This window comes from Lathyrus oleraceus, chromosome 6 (genome assembly GCF_024323335.1).
Source record: "Lathyrus oleraceus cultivar Zhongwan6 chromosome 6, CAAS_Psat_ZW6_1.0, whole genome shotgun sequence".
Lineage (NCBI taxonomy): Eukaryota > Viridiplantae > Streptophyta > Magnoliopsida > Fabales > Fabaceae > Lathyrus > Lathyrus oleraceus.
The window spans coordinates 230,908,880-230,921,042 of record NC_066584.1 but is presented as its reverse complement, the minus strand read 5'-3'; the positions used below and the strand labels follow the sequence as shown (position 1 = coordinate 230,921,042).

Genomic DNA, 12,163 nt, shown 5'->3' with positions numbered 1-12,163 from the left:
ATGCAACATGATGCATGATATGCAAATGCATATGTGAATATTTTTTTTTTCAAAGAAATTTAAGATATAAAAAAAATTGCAAACATCATAAAGGGAATAATGCGTTTTGAAGTACTAAAAAACCTCATTTTATTAATAACTGAAGGATTGCAAACAGAAATACAATTTCAATGATTATAAACAAAAAGAAACTAGCTCTATGGAATCATGTCCGATGATGACGCAACTCCAAGCTGATACTTGTTGCGAGGCCTTTTGATCTATCTTTAATAGTTTCTTTTCATAGCATTCTTCTCTATCACGAGCTGGTATACAATGTTGTTCGAAATGCCGGAAGTAGGAAGATGAGTAGATGATGAACTGTTAGAGGAAAATAAATCCTCTTGGTCCCTTGATCTCTTCACAGCATGTTGCTCAAGCAATTCTATCAAGTCATCCTTTTCCTTTAACTGCTTCTGCAATTCTATTTTCTCAAGGTGTGCGGTGTGAAACTTGTCTTCCCAATCATCCCTCACTGGCTTCATCCTATCCAAGGCCTCTTTCAACTCCTCTATGCCTTTAATAGTGGGAGATTCGACCATTACTAAAGACATAGGTTTTTCATAAGCGTATGGAATCTTGAATTCTTTTGCTGTCTTCTTCACCTAACTAGTGTAAGGCCCAAAAGCTATACAATTCTACAATCCAAGCTCACTTTTTCCTTTCCTATGAATATTGTGCCAAGCACTTACCATCCTAGATTTCAACCCTTGAGTGTCTTTACCTTCTTGGAAAAATAAACCCTCTAACAAAGTGTTATTAGGTTTATATTTCATAGAGAACCGAAGTTGACGTCTCTCCAAGGTCGGATTATAGTTGATTCCTCCTTGTCTACTAAGAAGAGGAACATTAGAGAACTCCCCACAACTATTAATAATCTCGACGTCATTGTAAACAAAAGAATACCAATCTACGTCATCATTGGTGTGAGACATAATTCTTTGGGACCATCTTAAACCACCCTTGTTTTCTTTGGAGATAGGAGACCGCGGCAAGTGCCAAATAAACAACTTATACAGTAAAGGCGCACAATAGACAATAGTTCCACCTCCTTTAGAAGTCCAATGATGGATGTAGAAATAGGTGTCACCAAGCAAAGTTGGAACTAGATTCCTAATCAAGAAGATCCTCATAGCATTAACATCAATAAAATTATCAATGTTGGGAAACAAGACCAAACCATAGATGAGTAAGGCAAGAATAGTTTCAAAGGCCACCATGTTATTAGCATTAGCAAAAGAAAAAGATTTCTCAATCAAAAATTTCAAAGTCAACCCTCTGATACCTTCTTTGACAGTGAGATTAGCATTTATGTCAAACTTCCTCAGGTGAATGGCTTCAGCAATAACTCGAGATTCAAGAATTCCTTCCACCCCACTAAAAGGAACTCTATTAGAAACTTGAATACCCAAAAGATAAGCATACTCTTCCATGATGGAAACAACTGATAATCAGGGAAAGTGAAACACCAATAAACAGGATCATAGAACTCAACCAAAGTACAAAGAAGACCATCCTCAACATCAATAGATAGAACAAATAAATGCCTCCTAAAACGGTCTCTAAAATCCTAAGGATCAGCCACAAAAGATTCTAGCCTCCTTAATTCCATGATATCGGGACATATGAAATTGTATTTCCGAGTATTCCTTCTTCCAATATCCATGATCAAAATATCTACGATGTTTGCAAAGAGAGTCTCTAAGTTCCTTGAAAATTAAGAAAAGTTCTTATGAATGTAATGAGTGCATGATGCAACAACCACGAACAAGATCACATAAAACACACAAACAAGGTCCAAATATTCGGAGTCACGGGAACGGAGCCACGGGTAAGAACCAACCCACAATGTGTGTACTAAGGGGATAATCACCTGTAGAACAAGGTTCTAAAAAGCTCCCAGAGTCATGATTCCATCTTTTGGATATTACAAGCTTAAAAGAATACCCGTCAATCAATAATATTCTCAAGAGAAACTCGTCTGAGTGTAGTATCGGGTAACAAATAATTCAAGTTTACACCAAAATAGCCACCAAACATCATCCTAAAAGGCCAAGATAGGTTAAGGGTTCTAAGATCCTCAGCTTCTCAGGCTCCCAGGTTGGAAAAAGTAATGCCAATTACAACTACTCGCATGACATCAGTAATCCCAAAGGGGGCTCCACTGAGTGGGGGATCTCAAGTCGGCTTATTAAGGATTAACTACACATAATCCAAACATGACTATACCACCCTCATATCATAAGAGCTCTCAAGTCTGAGTATAGGACTTATCTCACCACATAGAGATCACCAAGCACCAGACATAACAAACAATAACAAACAACAACAATCATAATATATACACATAAACAAATATGGGCTTAACCCACTAGGGACTACTCCCCATCAGAGTTCCCACTTTTCTGTAGCAGTAAATTTTTTGAGATTAAGCTATTGATTAACTTAACTCATAAAGCAAGAGTCTCCATCGCACTTTTATTATTTTCAAAGGAAAACGGAAAATGTACGAACAAAACCCAAAGAAGTTTTAAAACAAAACTAATAAAAAGAGATAAGGGTTTGGGGTTTAGTTATGCAAAGGGAAGGTATTAACACCCTAAACATCCATGGTACTCCATGGGAACCTCTCTGAAAATATGTAATTTTAGTTTTAAAAGGATGTTGTTTGCAAAAGATTGGAGAGATGAGAAAAGGAATGTTTTTTTTTATGATTTTGGGTGTTTGTTGAGACCTTTTGAAGTCTCATGCCTACGTACCAACAAAGTGAAATGGAGGATCAAAACCAAGTAGTTCATGGACAAAATGGTCTACATGAGTTATACATCTTTTAAGTCCTTTAGAATTGGTCTAGATATGCTTAAGATGGATTAACATTTATTAAGAAAAAGTTTTGAAAATCACTTCACAAAAGTCAAGGTTTGTTAAGAAAATGGTTCAAGTTAGAAAACAAGAATGTTTTGAAAAAAAGAGATAGGAGATTTTGAAAATTAAAAAAGAAGAAGAGAAGAAGAGACCATCCTAGAGCATAAAGTAAAAGCTACGGAGGAAAGTGTTAGTGTAAGCCCTAGAGGCCAATATTTTTGGTACTTGTAACGAATTATTTATTAATAATTAAAAGGACTATTTTATTTATTATGTTTGTTTAATAAAGTCCCTAGAATATCTAGTTAGTTTAATGTATCAAGTGTGACTTAATCATGAGATCCCATTAAACATAAGAACAATATTCTTAAAGTATTCGTAGTCGAGATTTGTTGTGAAATGGGATAACATTAAAGCATTAAGAGTATTATGTATATAGACTGATGATCACATCTCATGGATCATGGATAAGGAGTTATCAAGTCTTAAATATAGGTATGAATATTATGAGTAATATTTATACTGGATTGACCCGCTATGAGAATACTATATAGAATGTTATACAATGTGTCATGAGTTATTCTCATGGTGATATTGGTGTACACCACCCTTTGACATAAAACCACTATGGACCCTAGATGTAGAGTCGAGTGCTTTATTATTGATCGAGTGTTATCCGTAATGGATGACCATAAAGACAGTTGGTGGGTACTCCACAAAGCATGCTAAGGGACATGAATGACTTTGATGGAATTTTCATATCCTGCGTAACAGGATAAATGTCTAAAGGTCCAATATTGAACTGGACAAGGATGACACGGTTTATGCCTTGTGTTCAATATAGACATAAGGAAAAAAGGGTAATTGTACACACAAGTATTATAACAAAGAATGATTTGTTAGATCACATGACATTTTCGTGCATTAGGTAGCAGTGATGTGTTGCTAGATACCTCTCATTGTTTATTATGTTAAATATGTGATTTAATATAATTGCAAATATCGTGAAAACCTATAGGGTCACACACAAAAGGACGGATTGATGAGAGATAGAGTAAATAAGGAACACCGTAAGGTACGGTGCACTTAAGTGAATTGTGGGACATCGTAAGGTATGGTGTGTAGCACCTCAAATTTGCACCTATCATTATGCATACATTTTCATGTTAGGTCATAGCATATCATGATCCATTGCATAGCATTTGCATTGTCCCTCAGTTGCCTCAAGAGCAAGCAATCAAGAATTAGGTCAAACTAATCTCCTGATCAGTCAACCAAGCAAGCAAAGGAATTTCTCATTGAACCAAGGCCTTGGGGTTTGTCCAACAAGTTCACATGGTTTGGAGGTCTATTTGAAGTATTTTGGTCAAGGGTTGAGGGCTCAGAGGTCAGCAGTTCATACACAGACAGTCAAAAACCCTAAAAAAGGTCAACTGTCAGTCAAAGCAGTGGATGGTGGTCATTCTTGTGGAATTTGGGCATCATGATCAATAATCAAGAGTTCAAACAACTTGGGACATCATTTGAAGTCAAATTCTCAAGGAATTAGGGTTTGGAAATCATCAGTCAATGCACAATCAGACAGAAACCCTAAAAGTCAACTGTTGGTCAACTGTCCATTTAATCAGTGATTTGATGATTGGAATTGGTTTGTGAGAGTTCATTCATGTCCAAATAGTCATCATATATCATGCCAAACACCATCATGGAAGAATTTGAAGCCAGATCATGAATTTCCAAAAATGGAAACTGGGCCTGTAACTGAAACCTGCCATAAATGGAAAGTCTTGATCCTCAAACTTACATTTTGATACAAGCCTCAAATGAAATTTTGCCCAACATGAAAGTTGAAGATCTTGTTCTCCCATTTCCAAAAAGTCCTAGAACTCTTAATTCCCATGTGTGGTTGGCAAGTTATGATCGAATCGATTTCGGAAAATCTTGAACTTCAAAGGGCCATATCTCCCAAACCGTTTGGCCAATTTTGGTGGGGTTTTTTCCTACAAGTCACATTTGATCCCCTCTTTCCAAAAATATAAATTTCATGAGCCAAAACTTCACCAATCAAAATGGCATATTTTGACTCTTCTCATTTAAATGCAAGTTTGACCAAGAGTTGACTTTTTGATTTAAACATTTTTCTAGCATTTGGCCAATTGGAAAAGCTCAGAAATGTCATTTAGAATGTGTTTGCAAAGTCAAAATATGCAGTACATGAGGCCATTGTTTGGTTGCTTGAATTGTAAGAAAGGTACAATTTCACCATACTTGTCCATGCTTCCACAACCATGCCTTGTACCTCAAAAGAGCAGCAGCATTATGCATCATTTTTCTGTCATTTGTGAACCTAATTAGCAGCCTAATCAACAGCAAAACAAAGAAGCCATGCCTCACTTGCTTAAGATTTGGAAAATGAGTACAAAGCAACCACACCCTCCATGCCTTACCTTGTACTGTCCAGCAATGCAGCAGATTTTCTGTCACTTTTGAACTCCAATAGCAGGCACACAAGGCATAGGAGGTAGAAAAGAAATCAAAAGAACTTCTGATGCATTACCATAAACCCTTGGCATTTTTCTCTTCTAAAAACCTGTCACAACACTGCAGCAGAAAGAAGAAAACTTTGGCAATTGCTCAAAACCAAAACCCTGCTACAGCAGCCAAAAAACCACAAGACCATAGACCATTCTTTCACTCAAAATCCATCCACCTTGCTTTGGCATTTAAAAAATTTTCTGTCAAACTCCACAGTGGAAGGACAGTACCTTGCCACTAAAGCTACACTCAACAGCATAATTTAGGGGTGTACTTCCTGTGATTAAAGAGGTAGTAGCAGTAACAGCAAGGGGGCATCCTGATTTGAGGGAATTCACCTTACTTGCATTTTAGGAGAGCTATCCAAACACAGTGACCTAAGCTAGCTTAAACAACACTTCCATCATTTTTCCCTGTCATCACAAAACCAACAAAGACACCCTAAAGGCCATTCCCATTTTTTTCTGTCAACAAAAAGACAGTAGCAGCACACAGTAGAAAACCAGAAAAACCACACTCATTCAAAAACTGGCTGCTATTTGCATCCCACCTTGTCTGTCCAAGCTCAGACAAAACCTGGCCATTTGCCACTTCCCAAAGGGCTCACCATTTTGAAACTTCCAAACATAACTAACATGACATAACTTAACCAACAAGCCTCATTCATTCAAACCACCTCACTTGCATTTTGCCAAGAAAAATCCTGTCAAACAAACCAACAGACCACAGCAAAAAGGCATGGCTCACTCACCAGAAAATCTCACTTCTGCTGTTGCATTTGAGAGGGCTGTCAAGAGAATTTCGAGGAGAACTTAAGCAGGGCATTTTAATTCCACACCTTTTCATCATTTTTGAAGCAGCCAACCTAACCAACAATTGCACAACCTACCTTCACTTTTTTCCAACTTCATCCTTGCTTGCTTGGCATAGATCATTGGCTGTCATAACAAGAACCAGCAAAATAGCAACAAGCCAGTCCAACCTTGCTTTGCTTCTTCAAATCCTACTTGCCAACATAACATGACCTAACCAACTTCATACACTCTCTAAAAAACCATCTTGCTGCTTTTGGCTATTTCTCCCATCTGTCTAAGCTTCCAACCAAAACTGAGCCCTGCATTGCTTCTCAAAACCCTGCCACAAGCAGCATGCCACAAACAACATAGAACTCTTGAAAAATACCTGCCATGAAAAACCAGTAGCATTCTCAAACCTCACCCTTGCTATTTGCTTTGCATATTCAGAAAAAACCTGCCTTGCCAACACAACCACCTTACACTTATTCTAACCACATCTTGGCATTCACTAAAACCTGTCAAACAGCAGAAGAACCAACTGCATACACTTGCCCTCTTCCTATCATGAGAAACACTTGCCCTCTCACACTCTCTCCAACTCACCTTGCCTTGCATTTACTAAACCTGTCAACAAACTATTGAACAAAACCAAGCCTTGCATTTGGAACCATGCTATTATCATCCAACACAACAAAACCTTGTACTCTAAAACTCCATCTTGCATTTTTCAACTTCATGTCCAAAAAACATCAAAGAGGTTGAACATTGAATTCCATTCCAAGCCTCCACAAGTCAAAGGATTTTTCACCATTCATCATTGGAAGAACCATTGAGCAACTGTCTCACTTCAATAACAACAAAGAACATCAAGATACCACTGTTCCTTCAAAAATAGGTGCTTTAGTTGTTTAGTTCCTGGTGAACTTTTCGCTTTGCTTTGCTTGTATAAGCAATTTGCATTGAGGTATGTCTCTTGGTCTTCATGTAGTCTGGAAGACCTGGCCTGTTACTTGGTCAGGCAACTGTCTGAAGTCCTCCTTAAGAGGCAATGTTTGTGGATGTTTAACTTTGTCCTTGCATAGAGTCAAAGTCCTCCTAAGTGAAGAGGCAATTGGTGGAAGGTAGGGATATGCAATCTATCCTCCACTATTCAGTGTGTCATCTGCCTTGCTCACACCACTGTGTTGATGCATTGCAGATACAAACCCAAGATCTTGTGCAATTGCACAGTTGAGTCAGTTTCAAATGTGTAGAAGGGTTCCCACTTTCTGAACCCACACATTCCTGTCTTGAGCTCTCCCAGGCCAGGGATAAGAGCTGTGAAGTCTTACCTTCACTCACCTTTCATCTGCTTCACCTTAGCCCCTCAATGGCAAGGTTAAGAGCACCTTTTACCCCATTCCAGCTGGCCCTAGTGCCTAACCCTTGATGTTTGAGCCCCCCTTGTTGGTGTGTTTATTTCATGCTGTATGTGCTTCTTGTGATTGCCTGTTTGCTTTGCCTCTTTAGGTTTAGCTTAGTCTTGCCCTTGTGCAAGATAGGTTGTGCTTGACTTGCCCTTGTGCAAAGTCAAGTCTGTGTGGCTTACTTCCTGTGCGAGCCATGCTTAGAGTTGTTTGGCCGAACTACGGCAACTCTGATTCTCATGTTCAGATGAGATACGTAGGCGCGAGACGCGATGTCTTGTCGAGTTTGACTAACCACTAACACTAATTTCTTTCCTCTCACCCCTGTTGTGATTGAGATATCCCCTTTCTCTTGCCCTAGTTGCAATTGAGACTTTGCTTTTCCTGTGTCTGCTTAGGATAGGTTGGCCCTAGCGCCATTTAGTTAGAAACCATAACTTAGGGTTGATTTTGCATGACAACATCTAGGCTCGAGTCGTAGTCTCCCTAGTTGTGTCTCCCTCTGTTATCTGGTTAGGCTAGTCCTTTATCCCTGCGTAGGGGAACTACATCGCCCTGATCTTCATACCAGATGAAGTATGTAGGCAGGAGATTGAGCTGATCTCTCCGGGCGCCCTTTTCCTTTTTGTGTGAGTTGTCTGACCTTTGCTAGGCTCGAGTCCGTGACTCCTTAGCATTTGCTGTCTGTTTGTCTGTTTGTGTGCGTTTGACAGTTATAGGCTGAGTCCCCGACTCCCTATCTATCTGTTGTGTTGTTTAGGTTCGGATGTCAATATAAGTCCAGTGATTGGCATTTGGGCTCCACGTTTGCCTCTTTGTGTGTGTTTAGGTTCGGATGCTGACGTAATTCCATCGAGTGGTAGTCGGGCTCCATGTTTGCCACCCTTGTGTGTGTATCTGTTTGCCTTTGTCTGTTTGTTTGTGTGCGTGTCAGCCGAGCTACGAATGCTCTGATTCTTCTCTCGTCCGGGAAGGTACGTATGCATAGGATGCGATATCCTAGCGAGCATGTGTCGTTTCCCCAGTCCGAACTACTTGGACTCTGATGTCTATGCCTGATAGACTAAGTAGGCCCAGGATGCGACATCCTGCCGAGTTCAGTTTCAGTCAGTTTCTTTTGTCTCTTCCAGCCAGTGTGTGTGAGTGTGAGCAGTGTTTAGCAACCAATATTCCTTCCTTTTGTGCGTGGATCCCGTAGAGTACTACGGATGCGTAGGGGTGCTAATACCTTCCCTTCGCATAACCGACTCCCGAACCCATACTCTTTGGTCGCGAGACCATGTCTTTTCCTAGGTTTACTCTGAGCGTTTCCTTTCCCTCTTTTGGGATAAATAACGCACGGTGGCGGCTCTATTGTTCTTGTTTTCCCGCCGGTTTTTCGCGCGATGCGACAGCTGGCGACTCTGCTGGGGACAAAGAGAAGTTGACCTATGCTGGTCCATCTTCCCTGAGCGAGTCTCTCCTAGCGCTCTCTAGGTTAGGATTTGGTTGCTTTGTGCTGTGTTCATTTATTGCATTCATTATTTACTGTTTGCATTCATTGTTTATTGTTTGCATTTATGTTTGCATTAATGTTTGCATTTATTCATCTGTTCACTTGGCTGGTTGTCTGTTTCTCTCTGTTGGGGTGGGAGTTCTATGAGGTAAAAGGCCCAATACCCAGGCCATGAGTGCAATCTAGGATACCTAGGAATAGAGTGATTCATGGGAAGCGGGTGGTATGGCGCCACTTAGCGGAACATTGATATCACGAGCAGTTCAGACCCTGGTGGGATGTTGTCGTTACATACTTCGGGTGTGTATATGACAGTATTCTGCGAAAGGTTATTTATGCTGCGTTTCTCTCAAGCTTTACCCTGGCCTAGACTACACCCGTGAGTGGGGAAGGGTTATTCATTACAGGTACCGTTGGTGACTCGGTTCTGTTGGTGACTTGGTTCTGATGGTGACTTTGTGTTCAGACAGTGTTCAGTTAACCTTAAGTGGGATTTATGTTCCAATTTTGACTGAAGCTTCGACCTAGTGATCAGAGATTGCACAACCAGCCAGCCGTGTCTGCATCATGTGCATCATAGCATATTTATTTTTCAAAAGAAACGCATTGAAAAAAATATATAAAAAAAAAAAATCAAAAAAAAAAAGGAAAAAAAAGAAGAAAAAAAAAACTAATCCCTGCATGCATATCATTTCTCAGGTACATTCCCGAGCTTGTTCACTGATAGAGATGGCAACAGTCCCAGAGTTGAAGCGGAAGACTTGTTCCTACAGCTTTCACCGTGAACCTTTGACGTCTCTGATTGAGTTGAGCAACCTTATGACCAGTGGTAACCAGAAGGGGTTTGTTGACCAGTATGGAGATATCTTGACAGTATTGAAGACGGTAGTGGATCCAGTGCCTCTGCAGACGTTTCTTCAGTTCTACGATCCAGAGCTCAGATGCTTCACTTTCCAAGATTACCAGTTAGCACCTACTCTCGAGGAGTATTCTATCCTGTTAGGTATCCCTATTCAGCATCAGACTCCCTTCTTGAACGTTCCAAAGGAGGTCGACTTCAGATTGATTGCCAGAGCTCTCCGGTTGAGTGTTGAGGAGGTCGGTGAGAATTGGAAGTCCAGTGGGGATGTTGTAGGATTGCCTTTGAAGTTTTTGTTGAGGGTAGCTAGAGAAGAAGCAGAGAAGGGAAGTTGGGAAGCCTTTCATGCTCAGTTGGCCGTCATGATCTACGGGATCGTCTTGTTTCCGAGTATGCCAAATTTTGTTGACTATGCTGCAGTCAGTATTTTCATTGGAGGAAATCCAGTTCCTACTCTATTAGCTGACACTTACTACGCTATTCACAGCAGGCATGGTAAGGGAGGAGCCATCAGGTGTTGCCTACCTCTTCTGTACAAATGGTTCATGTCTCTTCTGCCAGCCAGTGGACCATTTATGGATACCCAGAGCACTCTTAAGTGGACTCAGAGGGTCATGTCGCTTACTTCCTACGACATCAGGTGGCAGTCTTACCGGATGAATGTGAAGAATGTTATTATGAGCTGTGGAGAATTCCGGAATGTGCCACTCGTGGGGACCAAGGGTTGTATAAATTATAATCCAGTTCTTTCTCTTCGCCAGTTAGGTTTTGTTATGAGTAGAAGACCACTTGAAGCTGAGATAGCTGAGAGTGTGTACTTTGAGAAGAAGGATGACCCTGTTAGGTTGGAGCAGATTGGAAGAGCTTGGAAGTCTATTGGTGTGAAGGATGGATCTGTCTTAGGGAAGAAGTTTGCTGTTGCTATGCCTGATTACACCGATTGGGTCAAGAAGAGAGTGGAAACTTTGTTGCTACCCTACGATAGGATGGAACCGTTGCAAGAGCAACCACCCTTGATCCTTGCTGATAGTGTACCTGCTGAGCACTATAAGCAAGCCCTGATGGAGAATCGTCGTTTGAGAGAGAAGGAGCAGGATACCCAGATGGAGCTGTACAAAGCCAAAGCTGATAGGTTGAACTTGGCTCATCAACTCAGAGGAGTGCGAGAAGAAGGTGCTAGCAGACTGAGAAGCAAGAAGAGATCCTACGAGGAGATGGAGAGTATGTTAGATGCAGAACACCGGGAGCGCTTGAGGCTGCAGAGGGTTGAGGCCAGTTATCAGAAGAAGATCAGAGACTTGGAGAAGCAACTCAGAGACAAAGACGCTCAGTTGAAGAAGGAGATGGAGTTGAGACAAAAATCAGAGGACTACCTTGGAGGAGAAGTCTTGGAGCTCAGAAGACAGCTGAAGGAGAAGATCACCCCTCTACCAGAATGTTCAGAATGCACACTGTTGATAGACCAGTGCCATTACCTGAAGACCCTCATTCCAGAAGACCGTCTGTCTTAGTTTGTACCCTTGTTTGTATTTTGTTGAGAATCACCTCCAGGCTTGTTGGATGGGATTCATTTGCGTGTAAGCCATCTCTTGGATCTTTTGTTAAGAATCACCTCCAGGCTTGTTGGATGGGATTCTTTTTCTTTGTACGTTGTTTATTCAGATATCCTGTTGACATTGGTTGTATGCCTTTTCACCCTTATGTATGTATAAGGATGTCAGCATTCCCTTGTATCTATTTGTTCTCTTGTTGCTGCAGGTTGCCATCTTTTCAGGACGGGTCAGGCTCTTTGAATGCCTGAGAAATGAGCATATCATGTGCATCATACGCATCATTAGCATCATACTCATATCATTTTGCATAACAGGTGTTCTTGATCGTGACTTCTCACTCTTGGTTCCTGTTCAGGCAGGATAGCTGATCAACGTCCGCACCGCTACTCAACAAGACTGAATCAACAGAGAAGTATGGATCAATTTCAAGCTGAGTTGGCGGAGATGAAGGCTAGCATGGCCCAGTTTATGAATATGATGCAAGGGGTTGCGCAAGGTCAAGAAGAACTTCGAGCTATGGTTCAGAGAGAAGAGGCTGCAAATCCACCGGTCAACCATGCTCCGCCAGAGGGAGGCCCGGTCAATGATAACAATGTTGCTGCTGCTGTACCCGT

At 40.9% G+C, this 12,163-nt stretch overlaps 1 protein-coding gene across 1 annotated transcript; it reads right to left on the bottom strand.

Annotated features, from left to right (window-relative positions):
- Nucleotides 1–266: 266 nt before the first annotated feature.
- On the bottom strand, nucleotides 267–1,472 carry LOC127094911 (uncharacterized). Its single transcript, XM_051033671.1, has 3 exons — nucleotides 1,315–1,472; nucleotides 732–1,152; nucleotides 267–644 (listed from the first exon to the last, which is right to left on the bottom strand). The coding sequence occupies exons 1-3, from the start codon at nucleotides 1,470–1,472 to the stop codon at nucleotides 267–269; spliced, it is 957 nt and encodes a 318-aa protein (XP_050889628.1).
- Nucleotides 1,473–12,163: the final 10,691 nt, after the last annotated feature.